At 43.1% G+C, this 22978-nt stretch overlaps 1 protein-coding gene across 6 annotated transcripts in view; it reads left to right on the plus strand.

Moving 5' to 3' along the window:
* SCML4 (Scm polycomb group protein like 4) overlaps nucleotides 1-22978 on the plus strand; it is a 123067-nt gene that overhangs the window by 27436 nt on the left and 72653 nt on the right. For 5 of the 6 annotated variants that reach the window (XM_074397646.1, XM_074397643.1, XM_074397645.1 and 2 more), the window contains one exon: nucleotides 22675-22889. The exons of the other annotated variant lie outside the window; for it this stretch is intronic. In XM_074397646.1, the coding sequence (XP_074253747.1) occupies nucleotides 22734-22889 (156 nt within the window). In that variant the 5' untranslated portion in view covers nucleotides 22675-22733. The remainder of the gene's footprint in view (nucleotides 1-22674; nucleotides 22890-22978) is intronic. 6 annotated transcript variants of the gene reach the window in all.

Below are 22978 nucleotides of genomic sequence, written 5' to 3' on the forward strand. Positions count from 1 at the left end.
CAAAATAATCTTAAAAAAGGAAAATAAAGTTGGAGAATTCACACTATGTAATTTCAAGACTTGCTATAAAGTTATTGTAACCAAGAAAGTTCGGACTTGGCATAAGGATAAATAAAAACATCAACAAAACAGAATCAATGGTTCAGAAATAGATTCATGTGGTTTATTTATTTTGACAAAGGTGCCAAAGGAATTCAATGAGGAGAGAAATGTCTTTTCAACAGATGATGTTGAGATGACTCCATATCCAAATGGGGAAAGAGTGAACTCTAAGCCTTATCTCACATCATACACAATAATTACGATGAATCATAGGCTTTATACTGTGATAAATACAACCACATAAAATTAGAAGAAAATACAAGAGAATATCTTCATGGTCTTGGGGTGGGAAACATTTCTTAGAAAGATTAATTATACTGCAATTAAGAAAAATATTTGGAACTGGAAAAACTTCTAAATTTACAGGGAAAACCTTAGTTGCACAAATTAGAAGGAAGGTAAAACAAATAATGGCAATATTACAAGAAGGGCTATCAGATTTTCTTCATCTTCCCCGAGAATACAACAAGAAAAGTGCTTTTAAATGATAGCAAAAGACTGTCTTAAATTTATGAGTTAATTAACACACCACCATACCAAATAAGACAAAAGGCAGCATTTCCCCCAATTAAGAGGTTGATATATTCTATTTGTACAGAGTTGAATAGTCTCCTTCCCAAAATTAGTGTCCACCTGGAACCTCAGAAGATAACTTATTTGGAAATGGAAGCTTTGCTGATATAATTGGTTAAGGTGAGGTCATACATTAAGGTGGGTTGTAAATCCCATGACTAGTGCCATTATAAGAAGGCCATGTGGCGATACAGAGATGCATAGAGAATAAGGTCATGAGGCCATGGAGGAAGAGACTGGAGTCACTTAGCTGCTGGCCACATACCAGAGGCTAGGAAAGGGACAGGAAACAGATTCTCAGATCCTCCCTCAGGGCCCCAAGAAGGAATCAGTCCTGCTGACACCTTGATTTCAGACTTCTGGGCTGTGAGAAAATAAATTTCTGTTGTTCCAAGCCACCAAGTTTGTGGTCATTGTGATAGTGTTATGAAACTAACACATATACTACTCAGCTAGGCTACTGAAGTAAGTATTCAACCTTCTTCCTGGCATACTCAGGTAGATTTGAATCAGTAAACTGAACAAAATGTGCTCTAAAAATTTTATATCTATAGACACATACACACACATATGAATACATATAATATGTTCTTTCTTGTAGACAGTTTGGATAACATGCAAGTGAAATAACTGTACATACTCATTGGCTACTTCTTATTGGTGTTTTCCACCAGACTAATACATTCTGAAGACGTTTCCTTGTTAGCACGTAGAGAAGCCTGGATGTGCCCCTCCAGGCTGCTTTGGGACCAGGGAGTGATTGTTTCTAAAGGAGGAAATTATATTCCAGGATATGAATTTATCACGACTTATTTTGCCAGTCCAGTTCAATTAGATGAAAGTTTATTAAATGCTTCATCCTGAGTACTTCCATTTGAACATGTTTAATTTAATCCAATCCAGTGCAAACCAATTCAATAAACATCTATTGAGCACCTTCTTTGTAATGGTCACTCTGCTGCGATCACACCTTTTGGTTTCATCTTAGTTGACTACCTCTGCCCCTTGGGTCCATAGCAAAGATACTTTTTGAAAACGTGTTATGAAATATCACAAGAGACTGATAATAAGACCGTGATAAGAGAGGTTTATGGTTGAGATGAATATTTTTCTTTTTTTACAGTGGCCTTCTTATTTATTTGCTTGCCTTTTTTGTTTTGTTTTGTTTTGTTTTGAGACAGGGTCTTACACATTTTCAGCCGGACTGGAGTGCAGTGGGGTGACCTTGGCTCACTGAAACCTCGCAGGCTCAAGTAATCCTCCCCCCTCAGCCTCCCAAGTAATTGGTGCCACAGGTGCATGCCACTATGGCAGGCTAATTTTCTATTTTTGGTAGAGACGGGGTTTCACCACATTGCCCAGGTGGGTCTTGGACTCCAGGACCCAAGCAATCCACTCCTTCTGCCTCTCAAAGTGCTGGACCACCTTGTTATTTTAATAGGCTCTAATGTCCTTACCAAATTGGGCTTCTTAGAGTTTAGGCAATACCTCAGAGAGAAAAGAGCAACTCTCACCCTATAAAGAAGTGACAGAATGAAAGCAGAAAGAAGAGGATTCCGTTGGATTCACACTGAGAAATACAAACTTCTAGAACAGTGAGGATGCACCCTCATGTCCTGTTCTGCAGGTGTTCGGCTTGTTTTAGCATTTGTTTGTCCTGTGCACTTCCCGGTTATTGGTTCTGTGTTTCACATGCATGCAGGGGCTTCCTACCTGTAGAATAAATACCCACTGGCTGTGATTACCTGATATCTCATTTAGCTCTTGTTGCTGCGAAGATAAGAAAGAACATTAATTACTGCTTTCCTGTTTTTAAGTTAGACCAGGTCTTAGACATCAAGAATTCTGAGTAATCATCATCCGAATTAATAATTTCATAATCGGATGCTCTCACCCTTTATACAGCAGGAGAGAAGACTGCACAGGAGAAAGGGACCATTGGGGGTCCTTTCTGGGGGCCTTGTGGTCCTGCCTTGTGCTACTACGTGGAATCAGCCGTCTCTGCCCAAGCTAACTCCCGTCAGTTATTAGACTGTTCCCCAGATGAAAGTTCTGTATGCGTTTCTCTTTCCTCCTTTTGGATTTGATATTTGTTTTAGTTCTTGCTCCCAGAAGCAAGTGGAAAACTCCAGATATTGTAGATAATGGCCAAGTGTTTTTCTTGATCCAGACCCTATACAATCTATATTCCCATTAGCTTTTTGATAAAATGGCCTACACCAAAATCTAAGTGGGGCTTGTCATTAGCAACAATCCTAAATCTTTTTCACACAGCAAGCCTTTTCTGTCAGGTCTCTTGGGTACATTTGGGGGTGGTATTTTATCCTTTTTATCTTTTAAAGATTTCTTCAGATTGATTTTGTCTACTTAGCTAAAATTGTTTGAATTGCAATCCTGAAATATGTAGCTTTAGCCATCTCTCTCAGACTTAACGTTGTTTACTTATTTGATGATAGGCCTGCCTTCCAATTCTTCATTCATGTTATTGGGTAGAGTAGAACTAAAACTAGAGACCTGTGGTGTGCCACTGGAGATTATCTGCAGATCGGCCCTGTCATCAATCACACAACCAGGATGCTGGGTGGCATCTCACTAGTTATGATTCTACCCAATAGTATTATCCTCTGCGCACATGTTCCTATCTGATCCATGAAATAACCTCAGGAAATTTTGTCAAATACTTTGCAATTGACATGGCCCATGGTTAGAGCATTTCCCACCTATTTGTCCTCCTCCCCTGCCCCCAAAGTAAATCTAGTTCGGTGGAGCCTTAAACTTTATTTGCTTCGTTTGCTTGTTTTTGAGACGGGGTCTCACTCTGTCACCCAGGTAGCTTCCACCTCCCTGGGCTCAAATGATCCTCCTGCCTCAGCCTCCAGAGTAGCTGGGACTACAGGCATGTGCCACCATGCTCAGCTAATTTTTTAATTTTAAGTAGAGGTGGGGTTTTTTCATAGTGCCCAGGCTGGTCCCAAACTCCAGGGCTCAGGTGATCTTTCCGTCTTGGCTTCACAAAATGCTGGGATTACAGGCATGAGCCACTGTGTCCAGCCTGGAACCTTAAAGTTTAAAGTTTAAATGGTAATTTGCTCTTAGAGAGCCAATGTTCCAGTCAATAAATGACCACATTCTTTAATAAGTGTTACTAGCTTGTTTAACAATCAGTTCTCTGATTATTGACATCCCAAATCCAACCTCTTTTAGAAATTGGGATAAAATATGCCCTTCTCTGCTCTCCTATTACTTCTCGTCTTCCCTGGGTTTCTCAAACGTTTTCCAGTGGCCGCCCTGAGACCCTATCTGTAAACTCCTGCTGCACGCGAGGCTAAACTTTGTCTAAGTAGAGATATCTAGGCTCATTAAAGTGACAAGTTGCCGTCACTATCTGTACCCCTCCCATTTCTTAGCATGTGTCTGCCACCTCCAGTTTGAGACCCTTCCCCATCTGGGCTAAACTGAAACTAAATAGTCCCGGGGTGTTTTGGGCATCTCACTGTCACTTGTTAACTCTCCTGTTGAGAAATTCTAAGGTTACAAATATTGATGAATGCTGAGCGTATGATAGAATATATTGTTTGCCATGAAGAACGATGGTAAGGAAAACCTAGCCGGTCCCTCCCAAGTGGAAAACCACTTGGGGCATTCCAAAGTGGAAGGACAATGTATTAATAGCATATACCAGTTAATACCATTCTTTGAGATATCTGACCCTGCCCCGTGGCTCCCTCATGGGGAATACCTTTCAGCTTATGTGTAATCAGTGGTAAGCAGGCAACAGCTACCTACTTGGTATGTTTTTGTGTTATGAGAAAATATAGGACGCCCGTTTGTGCATAATTATCACCTGTTCAGAGAGAATAAACACGTGGATCAGAATCTGCTCAGGGCCTTCACCTGGAATGCTGTCAGCCCCTGAGGTTCTTAGTTCGGAAGGCTGCTGGCCCCCCCGACAGACCCACTTTGTTGTTCTATCTGGGAGTCTGCCTCTCATTTCCTTTTGCACCACCTGAGTGAGGGTCTCTCTGGCCGAGCTGGTACTCAGTACTTTCCAGTATACTTTAAGCAATAGACTAATTCCATCCCTATTCTTCTTGCTCTGGAAATTAAGAATTAACCCAACGACACATCCCTGTTGCCTTTGTTTTTAGTGACCCTGGGCTTGTTCTCTGCTTCGACCTTTGGGGGACTTTCCTTCTTGGTACCTGCAGTGGGTATGGATGGTTGTCGGTTTGGCCATTCCTGATGCCGCTGTCTGCCTTTCTGTTTGCATGCTTGTCTTGACGTCCCTTTGTATATTCAGGGCCTGGGACAAATGCCTTGCATTTAGTAAGTGTCCAATAAATATTCATACAGGTATGGATTTTTAAAAGATGAACCGTGAAAGCTAATTAAGAATTGACTTAACAGCTGTTGCATGGCCCCAGGAGACCTTTGAGGACGGGAGAAGATCTAGAAACTAATCCAGTAAGCCCCTGTTTCCTGACTGCTAACCCCTGAGAGGAAGAGCAGGACCAAAGGGTTATTATTTTTCCTTTTTCGACCTTTCTTTTTACAACTGAGAAGTGGAAGTCCTCAATTGTATCATTATATTGCTCTCTCTCTCCTTTGCTTTCTGAGTCAATCAAACCGTATTGGCTGGGAATTCACCACATGCAAAGCCCCAAGAGGTCACATAGATTTTCACCAGGCAAGATACCATCCACGGTAATACTACTATTGACCTGTCTCAGGGTGATTGCAAAGCTTCCTGGCTTTTTGGTCTTGAGAAGTCAGCTTGTAAAATGCAACATCTTCCACCCACCTCCAGCTAGAAACAGAAGCTCTGGGAGATGAAACTTCTCGGATCTCTCAGCAGCTAACCTCTTGTTGACCAGGTGCTAATGGTGAAAGGCTGGACTAGACTGGGCTTGTGTGACTTTTGGCAAGATCTGGAGCCTTTCTGAGCTGTCCTCTGTAGAGTTTTCACAGACTCTCCATCTGTAGAGCAGGAGTATGTAATAATACTTCCCTTAAAGGCTTGTAGTGAGAATTTAATACAATAATATATGCATGTATGCATGTTTTATTAAGTCATTTATTTATTCGTCCACTATTTGTTGCCTTGCTGGTCCTGTGAGCTGGGCCCTGTGTGCAGTGGTGTGTGTCAGGGTCAGTGCCCCCAGCCTGGGGGACACCAGTGTGAGGCGAGAGGCCAGCAAGGCAGGGAATCCTCCCTTCCATGGGTGTGGTCCTCCTCTGAGGGAAGAAGGCGTTGTTCAGGGAAGACTTACTTGAAGATGAATCTGGTGGTCTTGCCGTGGGCTGGCAGGCCCAGTGTCCAGAGGTCTGTCTCTGTGGTTATTGGCCACTGTTTTTGTCAGGACTAAGTGTGAGTGGTGGCTGTTTCCTCCTGTGTGACCTACCCGTGTATCCCAGGCTCAGAGTGATTCTGGGAGACTGCAATGGAGCAGCTGTGTGTCCGTGATGCAAGACTTGGGGAATTCAGCTGTGCTCTGTCTGCACACCACGACATGCCAGAGGGGACTCGCCTGGAAGGGGACCTGTGTTTATGTGGGGGAGTAGGGAGGCAGGCTGGGCTGGGACTCAGAGGAGATGCCACGACCAGAGGTGCTCTGTAACCTCCCATCTATCCATGAACATCCGGGAAAGGGATCGTTCTGGGTTCATCTTCACTTTCCCATGCTCTGCACCGTGTCTGGCCACTGTAGGTCCCCAGAAAATATTGTCAAATGATTGAAGGGGAAAGAGAATAGTCTGTTTTTGGCCAGTGCATCCCTTTGAGGGCTAAGAATTTGCTTTTGACTTTGGTCTTGCAGTACTTGTGAAGCCTGCAGAACCAACAGGCTGTGTAAGGGTGGCCACTGGGGGACACAGGCCAGAGAAGTAGTGACCACCCACAGTGTCCCTGATGGAGTGATGCTGGGACTGTGCCTATCAGGACAGCTGAGAAGCCTTTGTGATCCTTGGCAACCAGAAGCAAATTAGGCTGCATTTTGTCTTCTGTCCTGTAAGTTAGGGAAACACACACTGTAGAAGACCTTTCCTACACTCCTGGCTCCAGCCCCCACCCTTCACCAATTCTATTCTCAGACCTGGAGACATTTTACATTCCTAGTATTTGAAGACCCTGGGCTTTTTCTTTGTGAAATAAGAGGGGAGAATGAAACAGTGTGTGGTGACTGTACATATAGACCATGACGGGACAGTGTCAGGCACCTAGTACCCTGCCCTTCCTCCCTAGCTCACAGCTTTCTAGAGAGCTCTAAACCCTTCCTAGCGGCTTCACTAGGGTATTGGCAGTGGCTTCACTCCCATGAGGCAGACATCATCTAGGTGGGAGACAGGTGTGATGTGATTCTCTGTAAGAAAAGATAAGGAATATGGCATTGTCTGGATGGGTGTCCTTCTTTTGCTTGGCAAATGCAAAGAAATGATCTGGTTTGTGTTGCCTTTAGGGACACTGCAAACAAGATGGTTGGAAAATAGAATTTCTCTTGACTCTCTGTTCTCTGCAAGAGAACAAAAGAAAAGAATTACCCAGGAAGAGTAGTGATTTATATCACACAGGGTTTTACTGATTCTGATGGGATCTCATGGTCATCTTCCCATGGGATCCTCATGGCAGCCTGGTGACATGACCCTGGCAATGAAGTCTCTGTTTGACAGACTGGGGCACTGATACCCAAGGGTCACTCTGCTATTCTACTTACTGCCCACTGCAATGCAAAGCCAGCTTTCCTGGTCCTGGCAGAAGCATGATCCTTGTCTATCGGGGAAGCAAAGCTTTCAGCTAGCAAACATGCAGAAACAAAATCAATTTCACAATAACTATGCATTCGCTCTTGCCTTTCACCTCCAAATGCATCTTTCCTTGATCTGCTCAAGAGGTGAAGGCATTGGTTCTGGTGTTGCTTTCATGTTTGTTTTCTGCTGCGTGTTCCCCTGGGTCCAAGGTGGTATATGTTTCTTACACAGTCTTGGAGGGCAAACATTGAGTTGCTATGTGTCATTATACAGCAGTAACAAAGCGCTTTAGATACTTCAATGTTTTCCAAAGAGTGTCATAATGAAGGTATCATAGTTACATGTTTCTGTACTTCAGGATGAGTGTCTACATAGATGCTTCTAATACTGGAGTGTTGGTAGCCTGAATACGTGTGTGAAAATGTTTGTGTTGGAATTCCTTGAGGAATTCATAATCCTCCCCCACCCCCGCAAGACTGGTGAATGGATTCCTACTTGGCCAGGTGCCGACTTGGAGAGTTGTGATTTGTTTTATTTGAATCTTGTTGCCTTATTGTTGAAGTTGTAAGAATTTTTATTGGCGAAATATTTCAAAGGAATCTAGCCATACAGTTGGTTTATATTACAAAAAATCATCTTGAAAAGAGAATTTGCTTTATAAAGATTGAACTAGAAACAACCCAAACACCAAACCACGAGCGCTTTCTCAAAACTAAATGTAAAGTATAAATAGAGAACAAAACAGGAAATAGTGGTTTGCAAAAAAAAAAAATGTATATATATGTGTGTCTAGCTGCATTCTAAGGTGCCTTTCCTTACCCTGTGGGATGTGAGTGCCGAGGCTTAGTGACAGTCACAGCTGCTGCCTCCTCAGCAGAGACAAGCATCTCCCAGCAATTGCTGTCACTGCTGCCCACAACCACTCTTTAGCAATCTTCAAAAAAGATTTGGATCAGCTCTGTAGGCACTACATAATTGTGCTGTTCTATTCATCCAGTTATTTCATGCCCAGAGAGCTGACCGGGTTACTTTATACCATCCAAGCTTTCATGTTGTATCAGTGTCATTTCTTTGTATCCTATAGAGACATGGAAATGTGGCTTGAAGGGTCAGGTTTCTCTCCTGTCCCCCAGCCAGCTCTGATGCCAGCTCTCTGAATTCTGTCCAGGGCTGACACAGGGAGACAGCTGTGGGGATTTGTGCAGAGAACTCTGGGATGGAATCTGCCCTCTGCCCATTAATGAGTCATCTCATGTAACTTCTCTGGGCCTTAGCTCCTCATCTGGAAATCCAAGGACAGTCATGCTTATCTCAAAATCATTGTGAAAATTAAAAGAGATGAAGTAGGTGAAGATCTGTCTTGGCAGCACGGGACGCTCTGTGCCTTATTGGGGTGGTCGTGTTGGAAAGTGGTTGCTGAGTCCTCTTCAGGTAAAGTTCTGAGCCTCGTGGCCACAACTAAAAACAAAAGGCAGGTGCCATGGGCTGGCCCCCGCTGCCTCAGTGCTAAGGAGTAGGAGGAGTCCTGGAAGAGGGCTGGGACACTGATCATCCATTCATTTGTCAGTCCTTGAGATGTGCCAGACGCTGAGGTGAGGATATGTGAAAGAAGACACAGAGCCTTCTTCAAGGAGCTCAGGCATATTAGAAGAGAGAGACATGGATGCCAATAAACGGAATAACATGTGGTAGGTGTTGTGATAGAAATGGGTCAATTAACAGCCACAAGGAAGGATGTAGAATAGAAAGATTCTATCCACATAGCAATTTCCAGGCAGGGTTGTGGGGGAGGAGCCTCTACAAAGCCACTTCCTTGAGAAACACAATTTTCTGTAGGTGGCTCCTTTTCATCTAGCCAAGGGGACATGACTCCCATTTCAGGCAGAAACTGATGTTGGCAGGAGAGAGGATAAGCTCTCTTTTGCTGAGCAAAAAACAAGCAATGCCACTTCTTTGAGTCCAGCCTTAGACAAACCATCAGTGGGGGCACCAAATTAGAAGCTTCTGAGACCTGCTGTGATCCAACGCACTTGAGTTCTCATTGTAGCTTTGATTCAGATTAGAAGCAGGTCCGTTTCATTCTTCCAGAAGACTTTCAAGGACTTGGAAATAATAATGAAAGCCTTCTGGAATGAGCTGGAGTAGGAGAAGTGGGACTGCGCACAGGGAATCCTTCAGCTTAGGGGTCCTCTAGGGTCTGTAGCAAAAGGGGAGCACTGCCAGGCCCCCATGGAGTGCCAGGCTGCAAGGAGCTAGTGAGGGTGAGGCGCGGAGGAGCTTCCAGGCAGCGTGTGCCCCAGGCTCTGCCTTTCCTTTGGCTGATTTGTGGCCCTGGAAAACCTCAGACTCGTAGGATCTCTTTTTTTCTAAGCATCCTGGGCTCTTAGGTCCTTATCCATGTGACAGCAGTTGCTTCAGAACTGTCCTCTTGCCGTATCATGTACAAGTGTCTCCTCTCCCTTCGTAGGTGTTTAGCTTCTCAATGTCAGGAGAGGAGTGCAGGGGACAGGCTCCGCCACAGCACCCCGGTCACCTTGCACATCTTCATCAACACGGGTCATGTAGGCAAGGCTGGACCACGGCTGATCTCAGTCCTAGAAGAGTGACCTGTGATCCTCTTACAGCGTGAGCATGTGGGAGGCTTGGGAGGTGCTGCTACAGGGCCACTGGCCACTCACCTCCCTATCCACCCGGGAGGCTGTCACTAGAGGAGATGCTGAGGAGATGCGAGGCTTTCTGCCTCGCCCCATCTAATGGCACAGCTGCAGGTTGTGAAACTGCTTCGCTGCAGCCTGCAATCAGCTCCTCAGCAGTGGGGCAAGCACGCAGATAGCAGTCACCTTGGTCCTTTTGGTTTTGTGTTGTCCTCTGGGACAGGGGACAGAGGGAGCGGGTCCTCTTCTTTCTTTTGCTGTCTAAGTGAGAAACTGAATGCTTAAAGGCTTTGTTTAAAGTCCTACTCATAGAAGAGGAACGCACTCCTTGACCCAAATACAACTTCGGACCGCAAAGATAAAAATCAGAAAAATAAAAGATAAAATAAAATAAATAAATAAATAAATGGTTCGTTATAAATAAATAAATAATCAAAGGGCTTTAGAGCTTTCAACTCCCTGTCTAGCAAAGCTAACAGACCAGGTGTGTCTGACAGCTTTGCTTACCAGGGAGTTAAGAGATCTGAACATGTACAGGACAGGGCCGAGGCCCAGAACAGTGAAGTGACTTGTCTCTGTCTCAGCTAGGGAGGAGTGGAGCCAGCACTAAGTCCAGGGTCATGTCCACTCTCACCGAGCAGTAAGCCTCATGTACCATATACACCCACTGAAATGGTTGCTGGTCTGCTCCGTCAAACCACTGGAGTGATTAGGATTCCAGTCAGTGCAAATGCACACACCGTGGGCTGTGATGCGTGCAGCCCCCACATCTGGGCTTGTGATTTGCAGTCTTTTCAGGTTCCAGAGCATCTGACATATCCCACCTCCACGCACTAGTGCAGCCAGCCCTGGCTGGTCAAAAGCTGGGGATATCAGAGCCACTCACTCATTTAGACTGACTATATTGAATTGTTTTTAGTTTTTAAAAATATACAAAATTCAAAAGGTAAACAAGAGTATGCAGAGAAAATAGCCTTCCTCTCTCTCCAGTCCGTAGGACCCCAGTTCCTCTCCCCAGCCCACAAGACACAATTGCTACTCTTGTAAAATTTCTTCCAGTGGAATCGTATGCATCCATAGCACACATGCACGTACATATGCTTACGTGTCTTCTTTACCCACTGTGTGATAGCATGCTGTACGTGCCACTGTATAAATTTAATAAACATTTATCTTAAAGGTAATTCCCTCTCATTCCTTTTATTCATGATTCTGCTGACCTGTGGTCGATAGCAGAGAACATTGCACCTTTCCTTTCTCTGGGTACCCTCTCTTGACTTAAAGGTTTTGCCTGCAGGTGCATCCCCAGGTTTGGCCACAGAGAGACAGACTCCATCCTTTAAAATAACAGGAAAGATAGGAAATTCCCTTTCTTACAAGTTTTCCCATTCTGCCCAGTCACAAACTGGCCTGTCTTTTTTTTTTTTTTTTTTTTTTTTTTTTTGAGACGGAGTTTCGCTCTTGTTACCCAGGCTGGAGTGCAATGGCGCGATCTCGGCTCACCGCAACCTCTGCCTCCTGGGTTCAGGCAATTCTCCTGCCTCAGCCTCCTGAGTAGCTGGGATTACAGGCGTGCGCCACCATGTCCAGCCAATTTTTTGCATCTTTAGTAGAGACGGGGTTTCACCATGTTGACCAGGATGGTCTCGATCTCTTGACCTCGTGATCCACCCACCTCGGCCTCCCAAAGTGCTGGGATTACAGGCGTGAGCTGCCATGCCAGGCCACAAACTGGCTTGTCTGAAGGGCAAGCAAATACTATCCTTTTCATGCCTGTCTGTTGGGGGTCTAACTAGGAAATCTCTTTGGTATTTAAGGCATTGGGTATTTAATGCAGGAAATGGTGGCACAGTGATGAGCCAATTCAAGAGACTGGGCACTCAGCCACCATCCCTGCAGCTGCAACCACTCCTAGGTTGCAGGGGCAGGGGCAGGAGGTGGCAGGACAGAAACAGGGACCAGGTCACCTAGCTCTGCTAGCTTGGCACAGTCTTAGCCTGTCCAGAGGGAACTAGAGGCACAGAGGAGGAGCAGTTCCTAGCAGGGACTAACCAAGCAAAGACAGGGATTTCACCAAAGATGGGCTTCACCCATCCCAACCTCCTCCTCTAACTCAGACCAGCATGTCCCATCAGGCAAACTCACACTAGCACGTCCCATCAGGCAAACTCAGGCCAGCACCTCCCATCAGGCAAACTTATCCAGCAGCCGACAGTCACAGGAACTAAGGGAACACCACTCCCTTTGGTGCAGAGAAGATCTGGAGAAGAGAAAAGAACATAGCTGAGGGAAACAGTCCAGCACCCCACACGTAGTCTCCACAGTGCTGGGTAAGGCCTGTTACTGTGGGGACTCGATTTAAAAAGAAGGGATGAACATCTGAAACAGGGAGGGGACGCACTCAGCCCCCCAGGACTGGCTCTCCTTTCTCTTGCTCCCTTGAGGTCATCTTCTCAGGAGCAGCCCCAACCAGCAGGGCTGATAGCAGAGCTGGAGTTAAAAGCAGTCTTTCCTCCTCTTCCTGTGCCAACTGAGGAGACTGGTGGGCCCCAGAGAATAGCTAGCTTTAGGGTACAGCTGAGCAGCTGCCTGGCCGGACAACTTTTCCTCTCTCTGTGACATGCCTATTGCTCATGCTTTCAGATGTAAAATGTTTCCGAATCCTGCGGGCTGGAATGGGTGCTTTGCCCACTTCGCTGTGCACATTCTCTGTTCTTACTTCATGTATCTTTCCTCCTTGTCCCTGAATATATAAATCTTGGTTTTCTATCACCCTGGCTGTTGTACCCCTCTTGGGGGCAGGGAAGGTTCCAGCGTTTGAGAGTGGTGGTAGCTTTTACAGGTTTAGGCAAGGGTGGAATGGATTTGACAGGCTTTCAGAGTCTTCCCTCCTTTTTTTTTTTTTTTTTTTTTTTTTTTTTTTTTGGAGACGGTCTTACTCTGTCATCTAGGCTGGAGTGGAGTGACACGATCTTGGCTTATAGCAACCTCAACCTCCTGGGCTCAGGCAATCCTCCCACCTTAGGCTCCCAAGTAGCTGGGACCACAGATGTGTGCCACCACGCTAGGCTTATTTTTGTGTTTTTTGTAGAGATGGGGTCTCACCAGGTTCCCCAGCTGGTCTTAAACTCCTGAGCTCAAGTGAGTCACCCGCTTTGGCCTCTTAAACTACTAGGAATACAAGCATGAGCCACCACACGCAGCCTCCTGGATTTATTTATGGGGGAGAATAGTATCTGAGGGTAAAATTTGGTGCTCAGAATGAGTACACATGAGTCTTGGCTTTATCTTCTGTTGGCCAAATTTTAGTATCAGAATCGGAGAAAAATGTGTGTAAAGTAATTTATTTTTTCAATTTAACAGATTATATTGGTGGCCCTACTCTTCTTACGGTATGAAGGATGCATTGACTATCAAAGGCATTCTATTATATTGATGTACTTCTATCCAGAGATTTAAAATACAAAGGCACCTCTGACTCCAGCTGTGGGCCGTCAGCCTCAGTGGGATGGCTAGACTCCAGGGTGAACAGGTTGCCACAGGTGCGAGTTGTGTTCTGTGGGTGCAATACTGTACCGGGGCTGCGAGGAGCAGAGTGACATGTGAAACACGGCCTCTGGCCTCCAGGGATGTACAGATATCATTTATGTGTGCAAAACAAAGGGAAAACTGTATAAGCCATCATGTAATCAGTGCTTGATGAAACTGATGTACAGGCAATGGGTGGTAAAGGAGTTGAGAGACCAGTGTGTAGACAAGGAGAGGTCTCCAAAGCAGGAGAGTTGGAGCCCCCTTGGGAAATGGTTGAATTTTAGACAGATGCCAAAGTGCATTTCCATCCTTGGGAAACATCTCATATGCAGCCCTAACCAGAGACACAAGGATCAGGGTGAAACTCCTGGCAGAAGAATGACACTGGAGATACTGGCTCACAGTGAGGGCAACATGGTGCCCCAGAATAATAGAAGATAGGGTTGTGTTTTTGAAGTGACAATGAGAAAGAACATTCTCCAAGTGGGTCAGGAATCCCCTCCATGCAGTTAGTGGAAGGAAACAACTTAGAGTCCAGCAGAGGCTAGACATTCTTGTAGCTACCTCCCTTCACTTCTTAGAGAAGCAATGGAAGCCACTGATCCTGCTTCCAGCTGGTCTGGCTCACCGCTTCTCCATGCACCACTAAACATCCTTGTGCCATCCCCTGCCTTGTGCTTTTAGCTTGCTTTGCTCTGCCTGGGAAAATCCTAGCTCTGATATCACCTGCCCCTACCCTTCCTAACCTTACTAAAAGAACTGATCTCCCTCCTCCTTGGCGTTCTCGTAGCATTTCATGCAGAACCTGTTAGACCACAAGTCTTGCATATTATTATTGCCTCTTTGCCTCTTTGCTTCTCTGTAGACAGTGACTATATGAGGAGATGTGTCTTATTTTTATTTGGCATCCAGGTACCTAAGCACAGTGTTTGAGGCTCACTTTCTGTTCAAAAGAAATCTGTTGGACAAATTAGTAAATGAATGAGTAAATACATGAATACATGTCTCAGACTGACTCCTAGATGACTCAGCAGCTCCATGGGATTGGAGTACGCTTTGGATTTGGTCATTGCTTGATCTTTATGTTGATGAAGCATGATTTGCCAGGACCTTGGTTGATAATGTATTAGATTTGCAAAGTGAACATGTAAAATGTCATCCCAAATTAATAGAACAGATCTTAGCTGCTCTCGCTTTCTGTTGTAGTGCTTCTAGCCAAGTCTTGTTTTGATAAGAAGAGGGAGACTTCGGAAGCTAGAGGAAAATTACTTGATTTATTATGCCAGGTCAGGAGGTGACAACTGTTTAAAGGTTATAACTTGGAGATATAGACACTTGATGATCAGGCTGTCTTCAGGACAGACTCTTTCAATGATTACTAAAGCACTGTCCTTCAAGATGGCTTTCAAATCTGACTTGAACTGAGGCAGTATTCATTGCACTGAAGTCCACAATTGAAAGCAGAGAAATTCAGAAGTTTCATATATCCGCATTCTCAAGTGAAGTGTGTGTGTGTGTGTGTGTGTGTGTGTGTGTGTATTTTTTTGAAATGGTGTCTTGCTCTGTCACCCAGGCTGGAGTGTAGTGGTGTGACCTCCTGGAGTCAAGTGATTCTTATGCCTCAACCTCCCGAGAGCTGGGACTACAGGCATATGCTACCATGCCTGGCTAAGTTTTGAATTTTTGTAGAGATGAGAGTTTCACTGTGTTGGCCAGGTCAGTCTCAAACTCCTGACCTCAAGTGATCGCCTGCCTCAGCCTCCCAAAGTGCTGGGATGACAGGCATGAGCCACCGTGCCCGGCCTGATTTATGTATTTGGATGTATTAAATTATGTATCTGTGGATAGAATATCGTTGAACAGCATTGGAGGTCTTTGAAGGTCTTTGGAGATGGGGTAATGTGGAAAAAGGGCGGTGGCCCAGCTGCTACTTGCTGGAGGTGGTGTCAAGGAGGGTGATGGTGGCAAGCTGCTTCTTTCTGGGGTCCAGTGAAACACCCCTATCTGTCATGTTTATGGATGCATTTCTTAGATCTGGAGCAACCTTTTCTGATATTTCTGCTGACTGATAAAGACCTTTTGCCTTTTTTGTTATTTTTGTTTGCAGCATTAACATAGTGGCCACTAAAGTTCTGTGGCTCAAGAACAAAACCCATTAGAAAACAAGAAAATGAAAGGCCATTCCAGGAAGCAAATATTTTCAGTAGAAACTCCCAGAGAATAAGAATCAACCCGTCATTGCTTCTTTTTCTCTTTATCTTATTCTTCTAATTCTGATTTTAAAAATTCAGACACTGCAAAAGGGTACAAAGCAGAAAGAAAGAGCATTTTTTAGTATCTTCTTGCCCAGACACAATTGTCGCCAGCCTTTTGATGACTGTCTTTCCCAGACCTTTTTATGCTTAAACGTGTGCAGATTTACTTTTATCTATGCACATAAAATATATGTAGAGAATCATACTATATATGCTATTTTGCAGTCCTCATATATGCATGCATATGTACATATATGTATACAAATATTTTATGAATGTAAAATAGTGTACTAACCCATGGTGGTTTTGAGGGACATTTGATTGCTCTCAGCATTTCACTATTGTAAAGAATGCTGCAGAGAATATCCTTGGCCATATATCTCTGTGCTCTTCTCAGGTTCTTTTTTTAGGATAAATCCTTAGGAGTGATATAGCTGGATTAGGAAATGTACATGTGTACGTTTTTAGGTGGTTTTTCAAATTGTCTTCCAGAAAGGCTAGCCAATTTGTACCCTTGCCAACAATAAATGAGAGTGCCCATCGCATCAGCCCCTCACCATGAGTATTGTCAGGTTTTTTCACATTAATCAACTGGAAATCGACAAATGATACCTCAATTTACTTTTTTGGGGGAGTTGGCAATAAAGCGCAGAATCTTTTCTTGTAATAATTCACCTCCCTCCCTCCCTCCTTCCCTTCCTTCCTACCTTTTTGTGTCCTTTGATCATTTTTCTGTTGTGTGTATTGGGGGACTGGGTTTTACTTTTAATGGGTTGGTGCAAAAGGAATTGCGGCTTTTGCCATTAGTTTCAATGGTAAAAACCACGATTATTTTTGTACCAACTGAATCTTTTCATAATTTGAAGCAGTTCTTTGTATTAACTTTTTGTTGGTTCCATAGGTAGCAAGTAGTTTCCTTAGCTTTATTTTCAACTTTTTTATGACTTTACTTTTGCTTTATGAAAGCGTTTGAGTTTTACATGGTCATGTCTATTAATATTTCTAGTTCTGCTTCCCACGTTTTCTAACATCCAGTACTTAAGCTCATCCCCATTCCAAGAACATGCAAATGTCCGCTTATATTGACTTTAATACTTTTCAATGTGTCTTTTTAAATGTATATTTAAGTCTTGGACATTTCTAAAAATATTTTGTTAAAATATCAGTCAAATTTTATTTATTTCTAAATGCCAGTTGTCCATTGCAATTTCCTGCTTTGATGTGAAATGTTCCTGAATGTTTTAAGTGGAAATTTAATATACATTTAATTTCTGAACGAACTCTTCCATTGATCCCATTGCTACTCCTGTAACATACTGCTGCCATTGTTGGAGTTTTATAATACATGTTAATACCCAGGAGGGCAGATCTTCTTCACAGGGCTTTATTTACCCTTCTTTTTCTAAAGTCATTTTGGATTTTTAAAATGCGATTGCATTTAATTTGTAGAACAGTTGAGGTGAAAATTATATTTTAAAAATACCCATCTGTCCCAAAATAAAATAGTCTTATTTATTCAAATTGTATTTAAGGGCATCAGTAAAATTTTAAACATTATTTCCTCCATTGCAGTCCTTCTACTTACTATGAAATCTGTATGAAGAACTGTGAAGGCCCTGAGATCTTACCCTCTCTGACAGCAAACAAATCAGCTGGCCCTGGTGTCATGGATGCTGGCAGAAGACAGACAGCTTCTAGGTCAGAGGCACAGCAGGTCACATAAGCTTCATGTTCCCATGGCTTCCCTTGTCCAAGCTCCACGATGGATAGTGCGCATGCCACAGGTTTATGTCTCCGCTGAGAAACTCTAAGCTCAGGAAACCCTAGTGAGGTCAGAGAAAGCTTCCTTGAGATAACCAAGGAAGGAGAGGCATGGACCAGAGGGGAAAGAAAGAGCAATTCAGGCAAAGGGAACTGCATATGCAAAGGCCCTGTGGTGGGTCAAGTGTGTCAGTAACTATAAATAACTGGAAAAAATGCCAGCACAGTGATTCCATTATCTTCTGGCCGATGGTGCTGAAGTGAACTGGACTGTTTATTCTTCCCACTGTAAATGGCCTGTTTATCCTACCTAAATGCTTATAGATGTTTTCCTGTAAGTGTTGATTTGTTTTTGTTCATGTTCAAATAAATTTTTTTCTCTCTCTCTTCTTTCTTTCTCTTTTTCCCTTTCTTTCTTTCTCTCTTTCTCTCCTTTTTTCCTTCCTTCCTTCCTTCCTTCCTTTCTTTCCTTTCTTTCTTTTCTTTTCTTTCTTTCCAGTCCCGCCGTGTCACACCAGGCTGAAGTGCAGTGGTGCAATCGCAGTTCACTGCAACCTGCCTCAGCCTCCCTAGTAGCTGGGATTACAGGCGCCTGCCGCCATGCCAGTTAATTTTTTTGTATTTTTAGTAGAGACGGGGTTTCCCCATGTTGGCCAGGCTGATCTCAAACTCCTGACCTCAAGTGATCTATCCACCCCGGCCTCCCAAAGTCCTGGGATTACAGGCGTGAGCCACACCACCCAGACCATTTTAAAATAAATTTTCTTAAGACTCAGAGGGCCTCTTCATTCTGGAAGGTAACCTATTAATATACCTTTGAGTATTTTCATTTTTAAATTACTTTTGAGCTTTTCTTTAAATGTGGTAAATTTGCATTGCTCATCTGCCACAGCCATGCTCTGCCTTTTAAAAATCCCACTGGTCTTATTTCCATTACATTCCAAGATTGAGTCTCTTCTTTACTTTCAGTATTGAGCTTTGTTATTTTTACTTTTTTTCTTTCGTGTCTTAGTTTTGGAAAGGGCTATTTTGGGGTACCTGGACTTCTGCTACTGTCTTCCAAAGTGTCTGGGTCTGTTATTGAAAAGGCACTTAAGAAGCGCTTTCCTCCAAACCCTTTACGATAATATCAAGGAGATATTTAGAGAATCCACTGTGGTTAAAATGACCTCTTCAATTTTTAAGAATCTTCTCACTTGTTCCTTAAAATTGTACTTACTTAGCCGACAGAGAAAGTCAGGTCATTCACTCAAATGCGCTTCCCTTCTCTGTTTTTCTGAGCCTATTCTTGAAGTCATAACTTTGATTCCAGTTTTTCGGCTGGATGATACATGTTTTTGAGAAAATTTTTTCAGACAAACAAAATGGCCATTTACATTCTGACCTATTGCATTAGGAAAATAGCTTTCTCCTACTTTTATACAGAATATCCTAACTGAAAATATGATCCCTGGCTGAATGAGACCACGTTATCCTCTAATAGTATTGGCTTCTTTTGTGTGTGTGCGTGATCTAGTGTTTTCGAAGGCAGCCTTGATTGTTTTTTCCTTCGTTAATATGTTGGGTTTCTGTCTGATCTGAATTTTAGAAATTTGAAAGATTGTCAGCTGATGTGTGAATATCATCTGCTTACTAAAGATCCTATAACAGAATAAAACCTTACTTGATTTATTTAAAAAAAAATTGTACTTACTTGTGACAAGCAGTTGGGGAAGAACATCTTCCTGATTTATGGATGAAATATACAGTCCTTCAGGTGTGATGCCTTGAAAAGACTGGGGGAAGACTTCCTCGCTCCAAATGATCTCCCCAGTTGCTGTGGTACCTCGTACTCCACCAATCACAGTTTATTATTGCTCCACTAGTGTAAACTTTATTTATCAGATGTAGTGGCCTGGAAAGCTCCTTCGTGCCCTCCAAGACGAATGTGCTTCTGTGGAAGGGAAGAAGTAGAAAGCAACCCAAGCCCTGTCATTTCCTTACAATAGCAAGAGGGAAGCAGAACAATAGAACACCCAGCTTAAAAGATGACTTTTTTCCAAAAACAGTTTTTTAGGTATTGAGAAATTTTTGTAAAAAGTTTTATTTGAATGATGAAAATTCTTAGGTTATTGGGCTAGTTAGTTGGTTACCCCTCTTTTACTCTTCAAAACCTATTAATAAGAAGAGTTTGTGAGGAAGCATCTCAGAGCTTTGCAACTCACCAGGGAAGAACTGCAGCCGACTTACCCTTCAAGAGGACTCCCATTTCCACAAGAGAGGACAGAGATTCAATGCCTTCTCTGATTGGCATCTTTTCCTTCTTTCTTCTTCTCTTTCTTTCTTTTTTCTTTTCTTTTCTTTCTTTTTTTTTTTTTTTTTTTGAGATAGGGTTTCATTCTGTCTCCCAGGCTGGAGTGCAGTGGCACAATCTTGGCTCACTGCAACCTCTGCCTCCCGGACTCAAGTGACTCTCGAACCTCAGCCTCCCGAGTAGCTAGGACTACAGGTCCATGCCAACATGCCTGGCTAATTTTTGGATTTTTAGTAGAGACAGGGCTTCATCATGTTGGCTAGGCTGGTTTCGAACTCCTGACCTCAGGTGATTCACCCACCTCAGCCTCGCGGTGTGCTGGGATTATAGGTGTGAGCCACCGCACCCGGCCTGATCGTGGGTTTTCTCTTATTGACTTTGGATCTCGATGTTAGTGGATAGATTGTCTTTACTCCTCAGTAAAGACAAAGTAGTAAAGTAGAAAAGCACGTTCGAAACTAGGAAAAAAGTCATTCCTGAATTAAAGTCTATAGAGATAATAAGGAAGAAGCAGAAACTTGATTAGAATAGTGCAAAATTGGACTTGGACCAACTTTCATATAGCAAAAATCTTATGAAATAAATTTGGTGGTTCTTCAATGTTTTTGGTAGCCTCTTTTTGGAAAATGAATATTTTGGGTATTTGTTGGCACTGTGGAGTACAGGTGCTAAGTTTAGAAGTAGGATGACTTTTTGTTGTTGTTGTTTACGTATTAATAAGCGTATGGGTCACAATCCTAATTGATTGACTCTAAGATACCTTTACTTATATCACATCATTATTTTATATACCACTAAGATAGGAAAAAATGCTCCCTGTGGAATTATGACACACTGATTTCAGAGATGCTAATGTGTGAAAAAATATGCTTCTTAGAGTCAGTGAGATGGAGGATATTCCTTAAACTCACAAGAACAGAAAAAATTCATATCCAAAACACCTTGTCTAACAGTGCATTGTTCATCTGTTTAACAGTGCATTCCATAAATAAATTTGTACTTTAAAATTCTATTTACTACATATGATATTTCCAAGAACAGTCAAGGTTATTGATAGAATACTGTCATATTCAGAGAATTAACAAAGTGACCTTAAATCTATAAAGGATGCCCGGTATATCCCATCACGTTTTTAAGAACTTCCACTGTTTTGTATTTTGGGTCCTGAGCAAAGCAATCTTGTCCCTGTAGATAAGTCCAGGCCAGGGTGTAGGGACCACGTTCATTGTCTTCCTCAACACGTTCTACGCAAAAGCCTCTCATTTCCACCGTAAGGTACTACTAATCCCTAAAAATGAATTTTATCCAAAATCTAAAAGTTCTGCCTCACTCATCACATTCCTGAACATTCCAGGAAGTCTCACCCCGGGGCTAATGAAATTACTATGTTCTTTGAATCAAGTTTGATCAACTACCTCTTGCTTCAAAGTTTAGGCAATTCTACCTGAGAAGCTGCTTCTTCTTTCTTCTTCTTCTTTTTTTTTTTTTTTTTAGACAGTCTTAGTCTGTCACCCAGGCTGGAGTGCAGTGGCATGATCTCAGCTCACTGCAATCTCTGCCTCCCTGGTTCAAGCAGTTCTCCTGCCTCAGACTCCCAAGTAGCTGGGATTACAGGTGTAATTAGCAACCAAGCCCGGCTAATTTTCGTATTCTTAGTAGAGATGAGGTTTTGCTGTGTTGGCCAGGCTGGTCTTGAACTCTAGGGGTCAAGTGATCCACCAGCCTCAGCCCCCCAAAATGCTGGGATTATAGGCATGAATCAGTGTGCCTGGCATGCCTGGTCTTAGTATTCATATTTTTAATGCCATGCTAAGATTATTATAGTGTGTGCGGTATCTGTATAAAGGATTGTACATGGTGAACAATTACCCACAGTCCTACCATCTTTGCCTTGGTTACATTTTAGCATGTCTCCTTCCACTTCCTTACCTTACACATTTTTACATAGTTGAGGTCATTTTAATGTGCGATTTTTCTTTATTCAACATCGTGTTAATCAAAAAGTGTCATTAAAGGCTTTGAACCAGTTGATTGTTTTATTCTGCCGATATGTTAAATATTCTTCTATTTCTTATTATTTGGGCTGCGTCCATTTTATTTTTGCAATTCTAAATCATGTCAAAACGAACATATCTGTATATAAATCTCTGTCTAGATTTTGATAGAGGGACACCATCAACTTTCATACACTTAATGTGATGCACTTAAATTTCTTTCAAGGGAAAAAGAGGTCATGACATTTTATAACTCAACCAAAATCTGTCCAGATTTTGATAGAGGGACACCATCAACTTTCATACAATTAATGTGATGCACTTAAATTTCTTTCAAGGGAAAAAGAGGTCATGACAATTTATAACTCAACCAAAGAGACAGGAGTGAACATGAGAGAGTGGCTTTGTTTATTTAATATTATTGTTATATCAGTTCAAAGTTGAACTTACTGAGGAGACAGACTCAGTCACTTTGTTGCTGGTGGCATTATCCACTGTGTTTGGAGCTGGGAAACCATTGTTTTCTTCACCTAGCCAGTATCTCCCCTACTTCACTTGCCCCATGGAAATTCACCATCATTGAAATTGTACCAGAAGCCCAAACAGCACTGTAAATGCTCCTAGTGGTACCCGTCTGCTACATGCTTGGTCTTCCCCTCCAGTAAGTGGTAGGTATCGCCAAAATCACCAAACAGGATCGTGTCTGCCTTGCAAACCAAACAAACACTTCTGTTTTTGTTTTGCTTTGTGTCTGGACTAATTCATAGCACCTCTTCTGCCTGTGAGCGATCTGTCACCTCATTCTGTAAGACTGGCACCAGCCGAAATGCAGTCTCAGAGGATCCCGGGGAGAAAGCGAGGCCGACCCTCACTTCACTCCACACCTATGAAGATGGCAGTTCATAACCTTTATTCCGCCTCAGCTGGCTCTTTACCAGCAGTGAAGATCCCAAAGAAAAGAGGGCGGAAACCTGGGTACAAGGTACGGCTCTATCATCTCCTTCTCCACAGTGGTATTGGGCTGGGGCATGGGTACTTGGTCAGACCCGCACTGCAAAATGCCACTAGAGG

This window comes from Saimiri boliviensis, chromosome 4 (assembly GCF_048565385.1).
Source record: "Saimiri boliviensis isolate mSaiBol1 chromosome 4, mSaiBol1.pri, whole genome shotgun sequence".
Classification (NCBI taxonomy): domain Eukaryota; kingdom Metazoa; phylum Chordata; class Mammalia; order Primates; family Cebidae; genus Saimiri; species Saimiri boliviensis.